General features: G+C 49.0%; 1 protein-coding gene across 3 annotated transcripts in view; it reads right to left on the reverse strand.

Moving 5' to 3' along the window:
• Nucleotides 1-20,188, reverse strand: part of Ubtd1 (ubiquitin domain containing 1) — a 58,552-nt gene that overhangs the window by 14,297 nt on the left and 24,067 nt on the right. The window contains exon 1 of one of the 3 annotated variants that reach the window (XM_059258045.1): nucleotides 4,691-4,802. The exons of the other annotated variants lie outside the window; for them this stretch is intronic. Within the exon in view, the coding sequence (XP_059114028.1) occupies nucleotides 4,691-4,787 (97 nt within the window). The 5' untranslated portion in view covers nucleotides 4,788-4,802. Of the gene's footprint in view, nucleotides 1-4,690; nucleotides 4,803-20,188 lie in introns of those variants that run through there. 3 annotated transcript variants of the gene reach the window in all.

The raw sequence follows: 20,188 nt of genomic DNA on the forward strand, positions 1-20,188 counted from the left end.
CTGCAGTGACCCACCTGGCTAAGGGGATAAGAGGTCAGAAAGAACCACCGGCCCTGGAAGGATCAGCTCAGCCTAAGAGGGTGTAGCCAGAAGAAAAGCCCAGGTAATCCCCCAGGAAACATAGTATTTATAGCCAGACATAGCCTGAGATGACCCTCAGAGCTTGGGTTACCTTTGATAGAGAAGAAGAGAGAGGACTGTGTTGGCCCAGCTCTACTCATCTGGGACTCTCAGCAGGCCTGTGGGCCTTGCCTCCCCATTCCCTGGGGCCCACCTCCAGGGCTTAGGGAGGGGAAAGGGTAGAGATGGTTGCTAAGTGACAAACCAGACATCCTAACCTGTACCTCCTCCAGATACAGAGGTCTCAAGTGGTCCTGGGCAGGGCAGAAAAATCAAGGCAGGAAGGCTCTTGTCCTCTGGGACTCTGTCAGCTCCAGGACGGCACTATGCCTAGAGCACTGCACTTCTCTGCCACCATCCTTTTCAGTGGCCTGAAGCTCAGAGTCCCTGCAGTTTATCTTCCTGATTCTTGGGGCAGCTCAGCATCTGGTGCAAATGAAGTGAGCAGACAGAATGGGAAAGGCGGGATTGCTGGGACGAATGCCCTGCAAATGGGGAAGAGAGGACTGTTGGTGAGTAAGAAGACAGGCAGGGGAACAAAGGAGAGCATGAGGGGCCAAAGCCAGTCACAGAGTGCTCAGTGAGATGCCTGCAGAAGGACAAGGCACTGGATGCCAGAAACCAAGCCCAGAGAGGGCCGGAACCTCTGTGGTGAAGGGAGCTCCAAGTGTGGCCAAGAGAAACAGCCTTACCCAGAAGTCCCAGGGGCAGCTATGGAAAAGGACAAGGGGGCTCACAAGAGCAGACAGCCTGTGCTTTCACTGCTCTGAGGTAGCACACACATTCACAGGCGGGCCACCCTGAAAATACTGGGGAAGAGGCGTATCTGCCCTCTGGCCTGAGCCCCCAGCCTGGCCCTGCAAAGTCAAACAAGAGCAGGTAGTACCCAGAGCGGGCACTAACCAACCACCCTGGCCCACTTCCTGAAGAAAAACTGGCCCATGTGAGCTTGAGTACAAACCGAAGCGCCACATGTCATATGGCCAGCAGCTCCTTAGCTGCGGCTGGTCTGGAGGGAAGAGGGCACAAATGCACACACAGGTGTTGACAAAGTTCCCACACTTTGAAAATTCCAGCTGCTCTTTCCTTGTGGTGACTACACTCTACTCTTCACCCTGTACTGATACTTGTTTCCAAGTGCAACTGGGGTCCTGACCTGAACAAGATGGGCAGAGGGGCTCTCTCTGGCTAGTGAGCACTTGTGTGGATGCCAGCAGATGACCTCGCCATCCTGTGCCTTGGTGTTCTCCTATGTAGAAAGACCATTTCATGGGGTTGCAGTAATGGCTAAGTGTGACCACTCTGCCTAGAGCCTCGATGAAGGATTCTGATCATCAAGCCAAGTCAATACTGTGCATTACCACAATGCAGTCAGAGGTCAGCATCTTCTTTGTGAAGTTGCTGGATACTGAAATATTTGAAACCTCTTGCTCTTCACTTTCGAGTGCAGGAGAACACAGGGGTTAAATGAGGTTAAGTTTAACAGGGACAAAGAACAGGCTTAGAGGATGCTGCACTCCCGTGCAGGCCTCACGTCACAGGGTCAGCATTTTCCCTAGGGGAGAAGAGGGAGATGGCAGCTAATAAATAAATCAGGAGCTCCTTGGGGGTTGCTGGAAAGGTCTCCTGTATCTGGCCAGCTCCCTTTGCTACCTTGGGACTGTAGGGAGGGAAAGAGGAAAGAGAGGGAGGGAAGAGCTCTCTTCACTGTTTCTGCACAGGTAGCCCAGCTGTCTCAGCTGCCATCACAGGGGAAAACCCAGTGAGTATCAGCCAGGACACTGTGCCACGCTGGGCTCATATTACCTGGTATCAGAAAAGTCATTCTATTAGCATACAGCACTGAGGGTGGGGCAGAGTCTCGAAGCTTAATGTCACAGTCTTAGCCCTTCTTTTTACTGATGAGGAAACGGAGGCTAAGAGGTAAGGTGTCTTGCCCTGGACCCCATATCTGTTTCCCAAGTGTGTGGGGCATAAATTGCTTCTGTTACACTATTCCACCAACAGAGCAGGCTAAGTTCTAACTGGAATACAAAAATATCTGGAGCTGAACACAGGCATTATGGTGGGAAAGGCGGCAAGTAAAACAGAAAATGAACAAGGTAACAGGAGCTAGAGGTTCAACCCAGCTTTCTGGATCCTGGATCCCAGTCCACGCCAAAGACTAGGTGCCTAGGTCCTTCACAAGCTTAAAGAAACAGTCACCAGCTAGACTCTAAGCACAGTTGGCTTGGGTCTCAGTAGTGGAGACCAGTCCCCCATCTCATACAACAACCCTGCTTGGGAAAACTGCTACCCCATGAGGAAGCCTACTTCCATTGTGGATGAATCTGAAGGCAGAAAGCAAATACTAATGCTAGTTACTCCTCCTGGGCTACATGTATGGCAGGAATGGAACACAGATACACAGATCTGAGGACTCAGATACTCCCCCACTGAAATCATCTTGATAAGTCCCCTGTAAGCTGAAGACAAAATAAAAAAAAAATGCATTTAATACACCTAACTTACCAAACAGCACAGCTTAGCCTAGCCTACTGTCTTGGTCCATCTTCTGGTACTCTAACAAAAGAACAGAGAGTGGGTGATTTAGGAAGAAAGACGTCTATTTGGCTCACAGTCCAAAACCATGGTACCAGCAATGGTACCCGATAGTCAAGCTAAGTCAATACTGTGCATTAGCACAATGTAGTTAAGGTTCCCTTCTTCTTCATCAAGTCGCTGTTGTTTTCAAAACTTGAAAACTGTTCTCTTTACCACAATGTGCAGGAGAATACAGGGGTTAAATGCAGGAGGCTTGTGTTGCAAAAGGCATAGCAGAAAAGCCAAAGAACAAGTGGGCAAACACCGAAGAAAACATCAAGCCACTTCTAAGATGGATCCCTAAAGGCCCCACCACCTCAAAACCATTCAACTAGGACCATGCTTTGCCGAGTTCTAGCAGACACAGATCACACCCACACCATAGCACCTATTGTGCACATGCTCAAACTCTTCTACTAGCCTACACTTGGGCAAAGTCATCTGCCACAAAGCCTACTTCACAATAAAGTGTCGAGTAGCTCATGCTATTCATCGAGCACCATACAGAAGGCAAACAACAGAACAGTTGCAGAAGATGCTTTTGTGCCACTGAAAAGTCAAAAGTGGTAAGTCGAGACCACTGAGTTTTGGAGCCTAGACAGAAATGAACTTGAACATGAGATTTGTTACTACCTAAATGGCCCTGATAAGGCACTGGATGGTCATCATCTCACTTGAGGGAGGTTGGAAAACTGTAAGAAGCTAGATTTATATGTACACATAAAAACCTAAATCCTGGGGTTGGAGAGATGGCTCAGTGGTTAGAAGCACTGCCTGTTCTTCCAGAGGTCTTGAGTTCAATTCCCAGCAACCACATGGTGGCTCACAACTATCTATAGTGGGATGTGATGTCTTCTTCTGGCATAAAGGTGTACATGCAGACAGAGCACTCATATACATAATAAATAAATCTTAAAAAAAAAAAAAAACAACCTAAATCCCACAAGAGATTTCCTTAACACTCAGACCCACGGGCTCTTGCTTCCTTAATGTGTACATATACACACAAACGTGGCACACATTTGCTCTAGTGGAAGCACCGACTGCTGTTACCGTAGTTGTTTCTGTAACTGTTTTTTTTTTTTTAAAAGGTTTATTTTTATTTGTGTGGGGGGATGTGGGTCTGTGGAGGTCCCATGGAGCTAGAGTTACAGGTGGTTGTGAGCCACCCGAAGTGGGTACGAAGAACCAAACTTGGGTCCTCTAGAAGAGCATCAAGTATTCCTAACTGCTGAGCCATCTCTCAGTTTCTGTCATTAACACTACTATTTCACACACGCATACCCACTCCACCTCTTTAGCCGGCTCCCTGCTCTTCACTATTCTCAACGCTGACAATCCTGTCGATGCCGAATCAGAGAAATGCATAGACACAACTTACCCAGACTTAACTGGAAGAAATGAAATGCCCGAGGAGAACAATAACCAGGATGGAGCCTGGTGGCTGCAATGCATTTCCCAACAGGAAAAGCTCTTAGGTATTGGCTTAGGTTAGTTGAGAGGACTGAACAGCCCAGGTGAGGCATAGCACCAAGTATCACTGGCTCCTGTGTACATTAGATCTCTGCCTCACAACAAACATCACACCAAGTTTGTTTAGAACTCCTGGGGTCAAGCTGGGCATCTGTAATCACAGCAATTGGGGGCAGGAAGATAAGGAGTTCAGGATCATCCTTGGCTAAACAGTGAGTTCAAGACCAGCCTGAACTATAAAACTATCTCAGAACAAACGAGCGAGCTCTACCTACTATGATCAGAGCTAAAAAGATTATGCTTTCCCTGGTGTGGCTCCAGTTTCTCTCAAGCCCTCTGTTAATTTAATCTACATTTTGTCAGAAGCCAGTAAGGAGTTCTGTGCTATTATGTTTCTGGTTGGTATTCTTAGTGGAGTGAACTTGGAATCAGAAGTCCAATTCCTTTCCATCATGACACCCTGCATGATCCTCCAGGCACCTCTACCCAACCTGAATGCCACTCTTTTATTTACCTAGTTTCTGTGAGCCGTTCAAAGTATGCACAGCGATGCCCAACACTTCTGAGATCTGGAACCCCATCTTTTCAAGGATCATCACCCATTTCCTCATGCGGCACAGCCTGCAGCACACAACATTTAGTTTACAGATTGACAGAGAACTCACTGAGCACATTTATGCTCCAAAGCCAAGTTTGGGCCTCGCAGGCAGCTGTGCCTGACTCATCCCTTCCCCTTCCTCCTCTACAGCCTGACTCACCAGCCCTGGCAGTCCCTGTCCCCCCTGCTTTCCTTCCTTAGCACTAAGGGGTCCAGACTTCTAGCCTCCATCCATCATGATCCAGGACTGAAGCCCTAGCATCAGCTCTGGGTTACACTCCAGCTATTCCCCATGCTGTGCTGTCCTAGCAAATACTTGACTATCAACTACTAGAGGACAGATTCTTGAGAACTGATACAGCATGGTCCACCAGAAATATGCACCCCGCCCCTTGAGGGGACAGATCTGACTTAATTGCTCTGAGTCTGCTCCTCGCTCCAGCACCACAGGGGTTTAGAAGCTCTCCAGATGGTTCCAATACACAGCCATGCCAAGAAGCACTGATCAGGAACTTGCTACCCAGCCAAGCTGGCTGCTTTCTCTGTGTTTAATCAGGCCTCTGTGAGGGCCTGGCAAGGGGTGCTCTGGGAGAACCCTGTTCCTGCTTGAGGCTGACCATCTGCACAGTCAGGCTGGCTAAACAGCAGTGAAGGAGAGCTGTGATTAGGGGGACCTACATGTATGTCCGAGGGCAGTCACCTCTTTGCAGATAGAACAAACCAAGCCCCAGCCCAGGTGTGTGGCTTGGGAGGCAGACAGCCCTGGACTGGTTCCTTGTGCTCCTTACTAATAAGGCTGGCAGACCCTCTCCCTCTCCCTGACTCCACTCAGCCTGAGGCCTGTGTTCTGACCAGTATGACCAGAGCTCAGATACCTTCTCCTATGGGGACACAAAGGCCTCTTCCTACAGGGCCAAGTTGTGGTTGTATGCAGAGAAAACAGTCAGCTCCGAGACAAGGGGAATGAGTAGGAGAGCAAAGAGAGGGATCTGTTTCCCAAGAAAACCCCACTCCTCCCCAGCTGCTCCAGAATGAAGAAGGGAAAAACCTGACTCATCAGTGTCTGTGTGACTCACAGGCAGGCAACTCACTTGCCAGGACTGGGTGGGCAGTCCACAGGGGGCTCCAAATTGGAACTGTGCACAAATCAAGTGCATCCTTTTAACCCCACAGCTGTGCCAGGACACATCCGGCCACCAGCTGCTAGGCCTGGGTGGCTGTTCCAGCAAGAGCACCTAGCTCCTCGAGGGCCCCCAAGAGCCCCAGGCTCCAGGGGCTGGTTCAGGAAGTGGGAAAACCAAAGGGTTGGACCATCAAGAGGCGGCTTTGCAATCAGAGGGCCTGAGTCTACCTCTTGATGCCACCTCACAGGTGGGACCCAGGACAGCCAACCCTGTGGCTCTCAGTCTCCACACAGGTAAACTGGGAGTGATAAGACAGTGTGGTGGTACAGTCCTATAACCCAAGCACTTGTAAGGCTGGGGCAGAGGAGCTTGAGTTTAAGGCCAGCCTGGGCTACACAGCCAGACTACGTGTCAAAACAACAGCAGCAGCAACAAAGGAATCAGAAACACAGTCAACTGGGACCTCAGTGGGCAGAGACTCCTACTCCTTTCACAGAAGCATAACAGGACCCAGATTCCTGGATGAGACCCAGCCCCAACTCCAACAGCACCATGTCCCCCATCTTCAGATGGGTCAGAGGCAGTGCCGCAGTGGGCAGAAAGGCCAAAGGTGCTGGCTGTGCCCAGCTGGTTGTGGAAACACCTGAGAAGCTGCCCAAGTCTCCTAAGATATTTATTTTGGCAATGCCTAAAGAAGTGGTCTTGGAAAACAGGGAGCCAACAGTGATATATGCATGCCCCCAGGAGGGCCCTGACCCCTGAATGGAATACTGGAACAGCCAGGGCCCCCAGTATTCCCACAAAGCACATCCCAGACCTCTAGTCAGGCCACAAAGCAGGGTCTCCAAATGAAACAGGAGAAGGTGTCCGTGTCCCTCCTGCTCAGTCCCTACAGAATGGGCTGATGGAGTGGGCAGGTGAGGCCTGGTATAACTACAGTCTCAGACTCAGCTTCTGCTTCCTTCCTTCCTTTTTAAAAAGCCAACTCTTATCCCCACCCATACTCCCCCAGCCACCTCCCCACCCCTATCCCAGAGAGTAGAAGGTAGCAGAAGGCTTTCAAAGAACCTGTTCTCTGAGGCAGGCAAATTGGAGCGATTTAGGGGAAGCAGGGTGGAGTGAATATACCACTCCTGATATCTCCACGAAGACTGCAGGCTTCAGAGGACATACGGCCTCAGCTCCCACTGGCAATACCTACCCTGGGCTTCTCAATGGGAGCCACTGGTGGAGTAGGAGGCCTTCACCTGGGCATCATTTAACTAAGCTCTGTGTGAACTGGGGCATCTCAGAGAACAGGAGATTGCCTGGCAGGACTGGGGCAGAGCTGCTGGGCATCCTTGGCTGGGCCCCTTGGACTACAGTTCAGAGCTGCTTCTAGCTTTCCACTCAGCTCCAATCTGCAATCTATCCACTGTGAGTACTCCTGACCCTCCAAAACACAGCTCCTGCCCAAGCCATCTACACACACACACACACACACACACACAGAGAGAGAGAGGGGGGGGGGGGAGAGGGAGAGGGAGGGGGAGAGAGAGAGAGAGAGAAAGAAACAGAGGGGGTGGGAGAGAGGGAGAGAGAAAGAGATTCTGTGCCCTACCCCCCAAAAAGACCTAGGAGAGTCTCTCTAGTCCTTGGACTCTGTGGCCCCACCCCCACCCGGAACCCTTTACAATGGAAACTGCTCGGATTGTTCACAGTCATCCTTGAAATGTTCACTGGCCTTCTGGTGAGGCCAGGCACAGTAGATGCCCAGATGAGAGTAAGTCTCTGACCAGACAAACTCATCTCCTTGTCTCAGCTGAGAATGAATCACACAATGATGCACAATGTTTTTTGGTTTTGTAATACAGTATGCTCACACTTGTTATGAAAATATCTGAATAATTTAGGAAATCCTTGGAATGTGTGCTCTGGCACATCTTTCAAAATATACAAACATACAATAAATAAATATGTAAATTAAAAACTGAAACAAGAAACCAAATAGGCAGGTACTAGAGTGGAGGCAGCAGCCAGTCTGCTGGCAACATACACCCTGACCTGCTGCCTCCTCCACAGATGCCAAACCAGTGGCTGGAACCCAGGGCTTCTCATCCCTAAGGCCTCTAAACGAGGGCCTGGGTGGGAGTAAGACATCCCTGTGCCTGCATTTCAGACTTCTCATTTCACCCTCCTTACAGCCTAGTGAACTACCCTACGTTGGCTTCTGCTGTTGCTGGAAGAGCAAGCTCTGGGCCTCAGTTTCCCTTCGGGGTAATGATGGTAATAGAGAGGGGAAGCATCTGATGAAGACCCAATCCCAGGAGGACCTCAAGAGTCCATGGGTGGGCAGTGCCTGCTCTGTAGCCATCCTGTCCCTGGTGCTGATGGGGCTAATCTTGAGCTCCATGCTGGGCCACACTCTAGTTTATAGGGCCCTACTACCCCACCCACAAAGTAACCCAATTCTCTGTGCTCAAATGACAACTGGGGGTGGAGCCAGGAAGCCTGAACGCAGGAGAGGGGGGTGATTACTTGCTGCTATGGTGTGCAGGCCTAAACAAAAGGGTCATGGCCCAGATTCATTTCAACACCTAATTCCTGAGAACCCTCTGGCTGAAGGGCCTGAGGAAGTGAGGTTGATATTTTAATTAACTTAAGAATATCCAAGCCGGGTGGTGACGCACGCCTTTAATCCCAGCACTTGGGAGGCAGAAGCAGGTGGATCTTTGTGAGTTCGAGGCCAGCCTGGTCTACAGTGCAAGATCCAGGAAAGGTGTAAAGCTACACAGAGAAACTCTGTCTCGGAAAAGAAAAAAAAAAAAAATCCAAGACTTAAGGACTGCCTCCTCACCGAAGTCTTCTCTTCCAACCTGGCAAAGTGGGCTCCCTGCTCCCCACCTCAGCTCTTCTCCTAATTCAGCTACTATTAACTCACCACCTTGATCCCATCTCCCCTACTGACTACTGGAAGGAAGGCTCATCACTAGGGCAGAGCCTGGGCCTCCCCTTCATAGTTGTCTAGGTCCCTGGCCCAGAATGAGCTTTTGGTATTCCTTGGGTGGGTAGGTCAAGGATGGATGGATGGATGGATGGATGGCTAGACCATCAGACACACACTGGGTGGCATAAAGGAGACTCAGAGGCTGTTTCAAGTGGCAGGTATGGGAGAAGCCAAGGCCTTCAGTCAGGAGAAATAGCCAATACAACAGGCAGAGCCAGCTGGGCATCTGATGAGTTGCCCGGGACCTTGCATGGTCTAATGGGTGTCCTGCCCACATCCCACAGTCCTCCTACTTATACTGTTCTCCGTAGATAAATGAGGGCTCCATAAATATCCGAACTCATGCCTGTGGTACGGCCATCAGGGTCACTTCCAAAGTGAACTCTAGCTATGGCACTCACTGGATTACCCTGTTTTTTTTGTTTTCAATCTGTGCCCTCCTGACCAGCTCCAGTCTTAACTGGGTATGCCAAAGGGAAATTCCCAACTCTGTCAAGACAAAGCTCTTATTGCCTCTCTCCCAGATCTCAAAAGTAGATCTCTCCAATCCCATTCAGATAACACAGTATGTTGTTAGCTGTTTTTGTTTTGTGATAGGGTCTGTGTAGCCCAGTCTAGCCAGGAACACGCTAGGTAGCACAGGCTGGTCTAGAACTTGTGATCCTCCTATCTCAGCCTCCTGAGGGCTGGGATTACAGGTATGTGTTACTATATCTACTTTACAGGTTAACTCCCTAATGATGGAAATGCTGACATGTCTGTCAACTAAAACTTGGGACCAGCATATGCCATAATGAACTGATAGGATGCTAATTCAAAAGGATGAATGTACCTAACTTGGTAATATCTTAAGGCCAGAGATGGGGGAAGGAGCAGAAGAGGTGAGAGAGAAAGCCAGAAGAGAAAAAGAAAGAAAACTCAGAAGCTCATAGTCTCTGATGATCTGTCCTTGATTGTAGTAAGCCTTGCTGTCAGCCCCCAGCTCACAAATAATGACACAGAGACTAATTATGAAAGCTCAGCCTTAGCTTAGGCTTGTCCTATTAGCTCTTGTAACTTTTTTTTGGGGAGAGGGCAGTTTCGAGATAGGGTTTCTGTGTGTAGTTTTAGAGCCTGTCTGGGAACTCGATCTGTAGACCAGGCTGAGAACTCTGTAGAACTCGAGATCTGCCTGCCTCTGTCTCCTGAGTACTGGGATTAACAGTGTGTGCCACCACTGCCCAGCAGCTCTTGTAACTGAAACTGACCCATTTATACTCATCTATGTTTTGCCTTGTGGCTGTTTACCTTTCCTTCCTTCTGTATGTCCTACTCCCTCCACTGCTGTCTGACGTGCGCTTAAGATTCCTCTCCTACGGCCTTTCTCTCTGGCCGGAAGTCCCGCCTATACCTCCTGCCTAGCTATTGGCCATTCAGTTCTTTATTAAACCAATCACAGCACTAGATCTTCACACGTTATACAAATACCCCACAACACCTGATGCCTACAGTTGAGTCATCTTTAAAGTGGAGGTGGTCTTACCTTTGCCAACCGGGCACTGACATGGAGCAATATGGCAGGGAAATGGGCTGTGACTGTGTGTCTGACACCATCTCTACTTGGCACATGTCAGAGCTGGGGTAACTGTTGGGGTCAGTTAGTGGTCCTGTCAGGGTTCTGTGCTTCCCACCAAAACTGGCAACCCTAAATGAGCTCAGGTTTAGTATCTGTGAGGAAGAAAACCTTCCGAGTTGAGGGTGCGGGATAGGCCTTGTCTTTTCTAGGAAGCATGTTTGTGCACAGGTGGGCTTTTTAAAGAGTTTTATGTTCCTTTAGCATTCATTTAAACGTAATTTGGTAGAAAATCTGGAGGCATGTGGGGCAATAGAAAACCTCTGTCATGACAAGGCTGAGACAAACCCCTGGGTTTGCCTTTGGCTGCCTTCTACTTTTTAAGTAAAGAGTTACTGATTGTCTTGGATCAACTAAAGCTTCCATTTAAGTTGCTTTCTATAAGTTGTGCCTCAAATATGAGGAGAGTGGGTGCAGAGACACATACCTGTAAGCCAACGCAGAACTGGACAACACAGCAAGACTCTGTCTCAAGAGCTAACATCAAATAAAAACCAAAATCAAAATGGGGCTTGTGGCAGGGCTAGGTTTCTCCGCTGCAGGAGCACCTGACATGTATGGGAGCCCAATGAGTTAAGAAAATGAACCAGAGGGTGGACCACACGGGGGTGCTGGGAGCTCAGTTCTCCCGGGAAAGGGTGCTGAGGAGAGTGAGAAAGGGAGCAGCAGAGAGGATTTGCTCAAGGCAGAGAACTCCTGAACTCTGGTGGAATAGGTTTTGGTCTCAGGAGAAGGTAGGCTGACAACGGGTGGCCTGAGGAGTCACTGCTGCTCCTGCCTTAAGGTTTCATGCAGCAGCGGCTGTAGAGCCTGGCTGGCCGGGGGCGGCTGGTCATGGCTCATAGCACCTGTCCTTCCTCAGACTAGTCTAACGAGGGCTTAAGATCTGTGTCAAGCAAGAGCTGACTGAGTCAGCCTGGGGATGGGGTGGGGCTATGCAGAGGCACGGCAGACAGGTCAGGCCTCATTCTCTCAGGGGTGCTCCTCCAGTGGCCTCATCCAGTCCCTCCCCTGTGGGGGTGGCTTAGAAGATAGGCAGCCTCCCTCTGCCAAACCCAGGAGAAAATGAGCCAGGCCCCCAGAAGAAGGCGCCTCTGCAGACAGGTTACAGCTGGTATCTGTGCACTAGGAGATCACCTGTCCCAAAACCTCCTTCCTGCCATAGATGCCAGCCAGGCTCTGGAGTGAGGTGGGAAAGAGGAGTGACAGCAGCAGGCAGCAGGAGCTACCTGCTTTCAGTACAGCCACCAAAAGGACAGAAGAGCCCTGTGGGCACAGCTCAGGGCTGGTGGGAAAGGCATCCTCTTGGTTTCAGCTGTTGGGTTTCAGCTCAGCTGGAGGTCAAGAACTGCTAAGGCTGGCAGCCCTGACCAGGGATGCTATTTGCTTGCAAGTGAGCATTTTGTCGCCTTGGTGACCCAGGGAAGCACAAGGCAGGAGCCAGTCGCAAAGTCATAGCAGAGCCCTCTGTGCTACACTGGGCAAGTGGATAAATGCCAAGCATCCCTCCCTCAGTGAACTCTTTGACTATGGCCGGGAACCACATGCTCCTGTGCAGACCTCAAAGATGTACAAGGCCCCATCTTGCCTTCAGGAGGTCCCAAGATACCTCCAGAAGCAAGGAAAAAGACAGCTTGAGGAGGCAGAAGCAAAGATGGACAGGACTCTCAAAGAGAGAACACGCTAGGGGAAAGACACCGAAGAGGCTTTGACAGGGGGGTGGTATTAGATAGCAAACAAGCTAGCACATCCCACGGGAGACAGCCTCACTTGCTTGCTGCTCCAAAGCAAAGCTGAGAACGCCTTGGTCTGGACTCTCTCTCCAGCTGGTTGCTTTCCCCAACCAGTCAGTCCATGCGATCTGTCTCCCTTTCTAATAATGGGGTCCCACTTGGCTGACCTTCTGCCTTCAAGCTGACTGCTAAGCCAGCCAACTACCTAGACCCCAGTGTCACAAGACTCTGCTGTCTAGGCCCCGTCCAGTCCTAGGGCCCCCTCCCACTGCACTCCAGCCCAGCCTCACTGAAGGAGTTTTCACTGGTGAATTCTTTAGGGTTTTTTTTCCTTTATTTTTATGTTTTGCCTGCATGTGTGTCTGTGTACCATGTGTGTGCCTGGTGCCTGTGGACATCAAACTGGGGCTACAGATGGTTGTGAGCCACCATATGGATGCTGGGAATCACACCTGGATCCTCCACAAGAGCAGCCAGTGCTCTTAACCACCAAGCCATCTCTCCAGTACCATCACTGGCAAATTTTTAAACAAAATCCCATCATGGCAGGGTCTGTCACATTACCCATGCCCCTTTCTTCCTGAGGACCAAGCCACAGGCAGCCTGCTCTGGACCTGGGAACTAGCTCTACACTTTCCAGACCACAAGGCAGCTCCTTGGTTCACCAGAGGATGAACTATAGACCCAATGCCTGGGATCAGCCCTGAGCTGGCAGGAGCTGCAGAATGGAAACAGATCCCCCAATCTGCAATACCAGGTACAATTAGGAACCCCTCCAAGCACCTTCCTCACGTTGTTAATGTTTAAAAGATGACATATGCCACATACAGAGAAATTATATAATAGAAACATAAAAAGAAAAAAAATGTAAGTCACCCATATCCCATCTCCTAAAAATATCTAGCAATAACACATTGAGGTATTTTCTTTCTCTTCTCAATTCACACACATATTGCTGAGATCATATGGTGTGCACACCTGAAACTTGTAGCATTATAACAGCCTCACTCTGACGCCAGCTTCTAGCTCAGTTAGTCTCAACCCCTTGCTGCTAAGCCAGAGTCACCTGTGGCAACTCAGTACAAATTCAGATGCCTGGCTGGTTCTTCCTGGTAGTGACTCAAAAGTAAATGAAATCTATTATAAATAAAATAAAAAAAATCCTGCTGTTTTTATTTCACATAAATTTATCCAGCCAACAATTATTCAGTGCTTACCATGTTAAGTGCTGGGTACTGCATCGAATGCAATTCTCCACTCATTCGTTTACTCACCCATTCAAAAATACATATGAAGCACTGACTGCATTAGGCCCCAACCAGGGAACATGAGCAGAGTAGAACACTTTCAAGGTCAGAGCTAGTCAAAGGAGACAGACTCACAAAAAGACAGTGAGAGATCAAGTTACAAGTGCAGAGAATATACAGTCTCTAGGGCAGGGCAGGGAGGACTGCGGGGCCAGTGACACTGTTTAGACATGCCCCCAAGAGATGGAGGACTTCGGAGGAGGGAAGCAGAGGACGACGTGGTCAATGGCTCAGTCTGGGCCCCATGTAGAGGACATGGGGTTCTGAGCTGCTGCGACAGACAAGGAGTCAAAGGGCCTGGCCTAGGACTGTCCTGAGGCCTCTGAGTTGGAGTAGTGATGAAGGGACTGGATCTAGGAGGTGCTTGAATTATCCTTTAGGTAACTCAGTTTCTAAAATCAGGGCTGGGGATATAACTAAGGGCAGGCACACACCGTACCACTAAGCTCTACCCCTAGCATGTTTCTAAATTCTTACACTGAGATGAAAGTCTTCATACATAAAGCTTTGAGCACATTTCAACTTGGTTCCCTGTGATAAAACCCTCACTGGGGAATTTCTAGGTCAAAGAGTAGGGATATTTTTAGGGTTCTTGGTCCCTCTGCCAAACTGCTTTCCAGAAAAACTCTGAATTCCCATTTCTACCAGCTGTGTCCAGGAGTGCTGTAGTGCTCAGGCCCAACGAGAGACTGAGGTCGGCTCATGCTCCCTCCACTGTTAGGAGGAAGCCCCTTTATGTGGCTCTGAATGAAAGGATCATTTCCAGAATAGGTTACACTCTCCACCAGCAGTGCTGGGACCTAGGAGCTAATGGCTTTGCAGGTAAGCTGGGCTAAAAAAGAGGCATGCTCCTTGCTCTAGCACATCTTCCTTAATCACGGCACGCCATGGCCCTCCAATGCCTGTGGTTAAAGAGTGCTTTCCTTCTCTTCCTGAAGACCCTCGCTGGGTTCCCAGCATCCACTTCAGGCAGATCAAAGGGTCTGTAACTCCAGCTCCAGGAAATCCAATGCCCTCTTCTGGTCTTCACAGGCACACACACATACACACATAACACACACACACACACACACACACACACACACAGACACACACATACACACACATACACACACACTGTGTACACGCACAGGCATAGACATTTTTTTACTCCTAAAAAAAGAATACATGAAAGCTGAACTCCTTATTATGGAGATCAAACTTTCCAAAAATATGTACTTCAGTATAGTTCATTATTATTATTTTTCTTGAGATAGGATTTCTCTTTGTAGTCCTGAAACTCACTATATAGACCAGGGTGGCCTGAAACTCACAGAGATCTGCCTGCCTCTGCCTCCCAAGTGCTGGCATTAAAGGCGTGGGCCACCACCACCTGACCACTCATTCAGTTTTATATATTATATTTTATATATGCTCTATCTTCACGCTCACCAGAAGAGAGCATCAGATCCCACTATAGATGGTTGTGAGCCACTATATGGTTGCTGGGAATTGAACTCAGGACCTCTAGAAGAGCAGCCAGTGCTCGTAACCACTGAGCCATCTCTCCAGCCTCTTTCATTCATTTTTAACATTTGTTAAAATGTTACCTACTATTTGTACACATGGAGCATACACTCTACACATAAGGCATAAGGCAGGAATTACTAAAGGGTTACACTAAAAATAAAGTAGAAAAACAGAATGATAAGAGGGACATAATTTTAGAAAGAGTGGCATGGGAAGGCTCTTAACAGGTATAGAGTCCATGATGGAGGGAAGTGTAAGGCATACAGACATCTGGGACAGTCTCCTCTCATTCCCTTCTGTGCTTAGACCATATCCACCACCAATCTCCACGCACTCTCAGATCTTCAGGTCTCTCCGTATTCCTCCTGAAGACTCCTCTTCTACCTGCTGACCCTGAACGCTCAGATGTCATGCTATGAAGCCCACCTGCTCCCAACACTTTATGTCCTCTGTGTGGTTCACAGAGCCACACATGTGGTATACATTGTGTGTGCACTGCCCAGTACACAAGAGGGTCTCTGGAACAGACTGCTTCCACACAGGGTCTCTCCAGATGACACAGCAAGTTTCTGAAGGGCAGAAGTTACTTTAGTCAGCCTCTGCTTCACCAAGTTTTGTGGCTCAGTCTGCCTACCACACAGATGTTCACCAAGGGAGGGCGAGGGCAAGTTTGTTGAGGAGAAAGTGGGTGCACTACTGGACCCTGAGGTGAGCACTGGCAGTTGAGGTCCCTTCTCCTTGTATGTTCATGTCAGGGACACGATGTGACAGAAAACAGGTTTCCTCTCCACTAAGCCACTATGTCCCTGAGCCTCTGTGGCACAGCAATGGTGCTACAAACACACCTGCCTTCAGAGACCGCTTGAAGACTGAAGGAATGAAGTCACCTCTGTTTTCGTAAACCTCTCCTAGTGGATCAGAGAAATGGCTCAGTGGCTAAGAGCACTTGCTGCTCTTCCAGGGGATCAAGTTCAGTTCCTAGCACCCACATCAGGTGGCTCACAACCACCTTTGACCCCAACTTTTGGGGATCCAATGCCCTCTTCTGACCTCCAAGAGTACTCACATGCACATACACATATACACACACACACACAACTAAAAAAGAGTAAATCTTTAAACAAACAACCTTTTCTTGTTGCCTAGCTAGTTGGGGAAACAGTGGGTATGGATTTCCAGCCAGTCCACTAAGGTTTGGGAGGGTCAGAAGAAGAGGCAAGATGAAGGAGGTGGATAGCCGTGGCGAAGCCTCCGGAGGAACTCAAAGAGGCCAGGGCAGAGGTGGGAAGGGCAGCATCAGAGCCTTGGAGGGTTTAAAGGCCTGACTCATGGTGGCAAAAGGATGTGGTAGTTTAGATCTGAAATGAGCCCCAACAGCCCCCCTGTTAAAGGCCTGACCAGCCTGTGGCACTCCTGGAGTTTGGTAAGACCATTAAGAGGCAGAGCCTAACTGGAGGAAATACTCGCACCCTGGCCCCTTCTTGTTTTTGTTTCCTGGCTGCCATGAGCAGGTCTCCTATGCCATGGGCTTCTGCCACAAGGTACTATGCTGCCACAGGCTCAAAGTGCCAGAGCCAAAAGAGCATGGCTGAAACCTCTGAAGCTATGAGCCAAACCAACCTTTCTTCGCTTTAAGGAAATTCTCTCAGGCACTCTGTTACAGTAACAGAAAGCTAACCATCACAAAGGAGAGAGAGAGAGAGAGAGAGAGAGAGAGAGAGAGAGAGAGAGAGAGAGAGAGAGAGAGAGAGCGAGCGCTAAGACACACAATACTTGCGTTAAGTATTTTTTGGTCTTCCTGATTTGTGGTCTTCCTGACACTATGGCTGTCTTAAGGTAGGATCAGGAGGGGACATAACCTCCTCCCACTGAGGAAAGTGTGCTTTTGTGTACTCCAGGAGACAATTCTGGGTCTATTAGACCCATTACCACCTGTTTTCACTCTGCTCTGGATAATACTCTGCATCCACCAGTCACACCCATTAAAGATACAATCCCTTATGAAGCCCTGTGTGCCTAACCATTTGGCTCATTAAGCCCTGACTGACAGCTCCAAAACTTCCTCTTAAACCATGTGGCTGAAAGGTGCCACAGACCAAGAGGAGCCACGCAGAACACAACCCACATCGGATCCCCACCTTTCACTGGCTCTGTGACCCTGAGCAAGCTTTACCACTTGGTTGGTGTTAGAGAAAACAGATGTGCTGTGCTGTGCTGTGCCTGCATGGTACTCCATAAGTGCTCATTTCCTTTTATCACTTCCACGTCATAGTCTTGCCACCATCCATCGAAGTCCCACCACTGGACTCATCCTTGAGGGTTAAGGCTGTCTGTAAGATGTCACTTCTTACACAAGACAATAGCGTCTGGAAAGAGCAGGCTGAGTGTCTGACTGGGTCTCTAACGTTAAAGCCAGAGACATCATATTCTACGTGCTATCTTCCTCTTGGCTCTTAAAGGGTGGGTGGCCAGGAGGAAGAGAGCACATAGAATCTGATGTGTCAAAGAGGCCATATCTTCAAGATCTCTGCATCACCAGGTGTGGGGACTAGAGGATGCTAAGGCAGCTAAAAGGGCCTATTAGCTCAGGGATGCCTTATCAGAAGGAAAAAGAGGGAGGCAGATAAGAAACAGGATGAGAGGGTAGAATCTCTAAAGGATACCCAGGGGGAAACAGGACTCTAACTCAGTTTCAAGTCCTCGCCTGGTCTGTACAAGGCTCCAGGTCTGATGACCAGCATTCAAGAGTAGAGCAGAGACAAGAAGAGGCCCTAGGAGTTGCCAGAGTGGCCTAGTCTCCACAGTTAGGTCCCTCTCTGAGAGACTTAACTGTCACATCTGGCACCCTCCAACTTCTCCTCCAACCTCTAATACCCTGTTCCTGGCACCACACGGCTCCTACATGCCCATCCCCACTCACCTTCTGGCCAGGTACATTTGAAAGAAGGAGGGAGCTAAAAGCTCTAGCTTTACCCTTCAGAAAGAGCTCTCCAAATCTTGCAATAAAAAGTAGTGTGGGTCTGAAAGGAAGCAAATGTGTCTGGCCAAGCAAAAGGACAAGATCAAGCATTTTGAGGGTGTCCACAAAATTGGGGTGACTCAAGGATGTCATTCGACCTCCCCTTGATTCCTACTATCCTCTAAGACAGATTACCAGTGCCTGCCCCATCCAATCCTAGAATCCTAGAACCAACAAGGTCACACAGAACCAGCACATGGAACACAAAAGGCAGGCACGCTCAGGCTTATGCAAATTCACTGAGTAACAGGGACTGTCCTCACAGGGACACAGCCCTGAGCAGTAAGATAGCTTCAAAATACACTCTGGAGAGCAGCAGTTCTCAACCTTCCTAATGCTGTGACCCTTCAATACAGTTCTACATATCACAGTGACCCCCAACCATAGAATTATTTTCACTGCTACTTCACAACTGTGGTTTTGCTACTGTTATGAACTGTAAAACAAATATCTGATATTCAGGATATCTGACATGTGACCCCTGTGAAAGGGTCATTTGATTCTCAAATGGGTCGTAACCCACAGGTTAAGAACCACTGCTGTGTGGGACAGGCTAACATAAGCAAGGGTTTTCTATTCACTGGTGCATTCAAGAGCTAGCCTAGCCCAAGGGAAGTCTGGCTGACCTCTCCAGGCCATGAAGTGGAGCAACTGCACGCTAGCTAGGCAGTTGGGCCGCATGACCTGTAGGGTTTTCCCACTCTGCTATCCTGCCCCAGGGCCCTGGTACTGCAAAGGCATCTGCACCTGGAGTCAATAATGCCCCTCCTGCAGCCTCTGAGGTTTACAGAATGCTCCTACCCATTTGGTATTTTGAGAGGCACTCTGGAATCACATCGTACCTTTCTGCACCCCCAAACCAATGATGTACCCACAGAAAGTCAAAGAGGCCGAGCAAAGTTCAAAAGGATAACCAGCTCAGTTATGCAAAGTCTGAAGCCCCACAAATTCCAGGACTAGCTGACTAGCAACAGTAGCATAGAGAAGGTGTGCCCTATTCCCAGACTCATCCCAGGGCCAGTTTCTATGCCAAGTCCAGATACCTGGCAGGTGGTTGTATAATCCAAAGGGTAGCAGGAACATAATGATGTCTAGCTCCTGTTGGAAGGGACCTAGACCAATCCTCAAAGACAAAAGGAAGTAAGAAATCCAGAATGAACCATTACAACGAAGTCTGGAACCTACTGCTCATGCCTGGTTGAGGATGACCCTCCTTGTACCATTCAGAAAGAGCCTCTGCCAGGACATCACACGAGGGCTTATCTTTTGCAGAACCAGATCCTGCTAGAGCTGGAGAGGTCTTAGATACCATGTAGTGCATGCCCCATCTGATGCAAACACACACACACACACACACACACACACACACACACACACACACACCAGCAGGCCTGAGCTCTCCAGGGAGAACAAGGTTCTCAGGGGCAGTTTGTTCCTATTTTAGATTGCTTTCTGAAGATCTCTATTACGGGGAACAGAAAACTTAACTTCCAGGAAGTTCCATCCATGAGTGGTAACGCTACAAAAATCACACAACAAATCTCTAGGCACAAAGCCCTGTGTAGGGTTCAGATCTCACAGTAACTGTGGGCCATGGAGTCAGACAGATCCACTTAAAACCAAGGATAGAACATTTTCCCTAAGCCCCGATTTCCTCCCTTATTGAAGCGAGATGATAACCACCTCATGGTTACCATGAGAGTTCCACGGGAGGGGCTACACAGCTTGGACACAGTGCTACATGCACTGTGTGCAAAGTAAGAAATGGTAAGAGAGCCATGATGATGGTTTAGGGGGATTTAAGAAAGCCTTTTTGATCGCCCTAAGCATTTGTGTTTTCTTGCTAAGCAGTCCCGGGTTCCTGATGGCATAATTTCAAGTTCCTCAAACATCCCCTAGAAGCTCTGTCACTAGGCAGCTAACGTATAAATGCCAGGTCTTGGGAAAGGAGCCAAAAACCTGTGTTAGAATTTGTCCACGTCTATCTGTAAGGTGCCAGAGGGGATCTCTTCAATCTCAACAGTGCTAAGCACCTTCGACAAGCCAGGTGTCACACCAAGCTCTGCAGGGTCATTGCTGAACTAGACAGAAACTGTCCTAGTTCCTCCCTAACCAATGCCATGA

Source organism: Peromyscus eremicus, chromosome 1, assembly GCF_949786415.1.
Source record: "Peromyscus eremicus chromosome 1, PerEre_H2_v1, whole genome shotgun sequence".
NCBI classification, from domain to species: Eukaryota; Metazoa; Chordata; class Mammalia; order Rodentia; family Cricetidae; genus Peromyscus; species Peromyscus eremicus.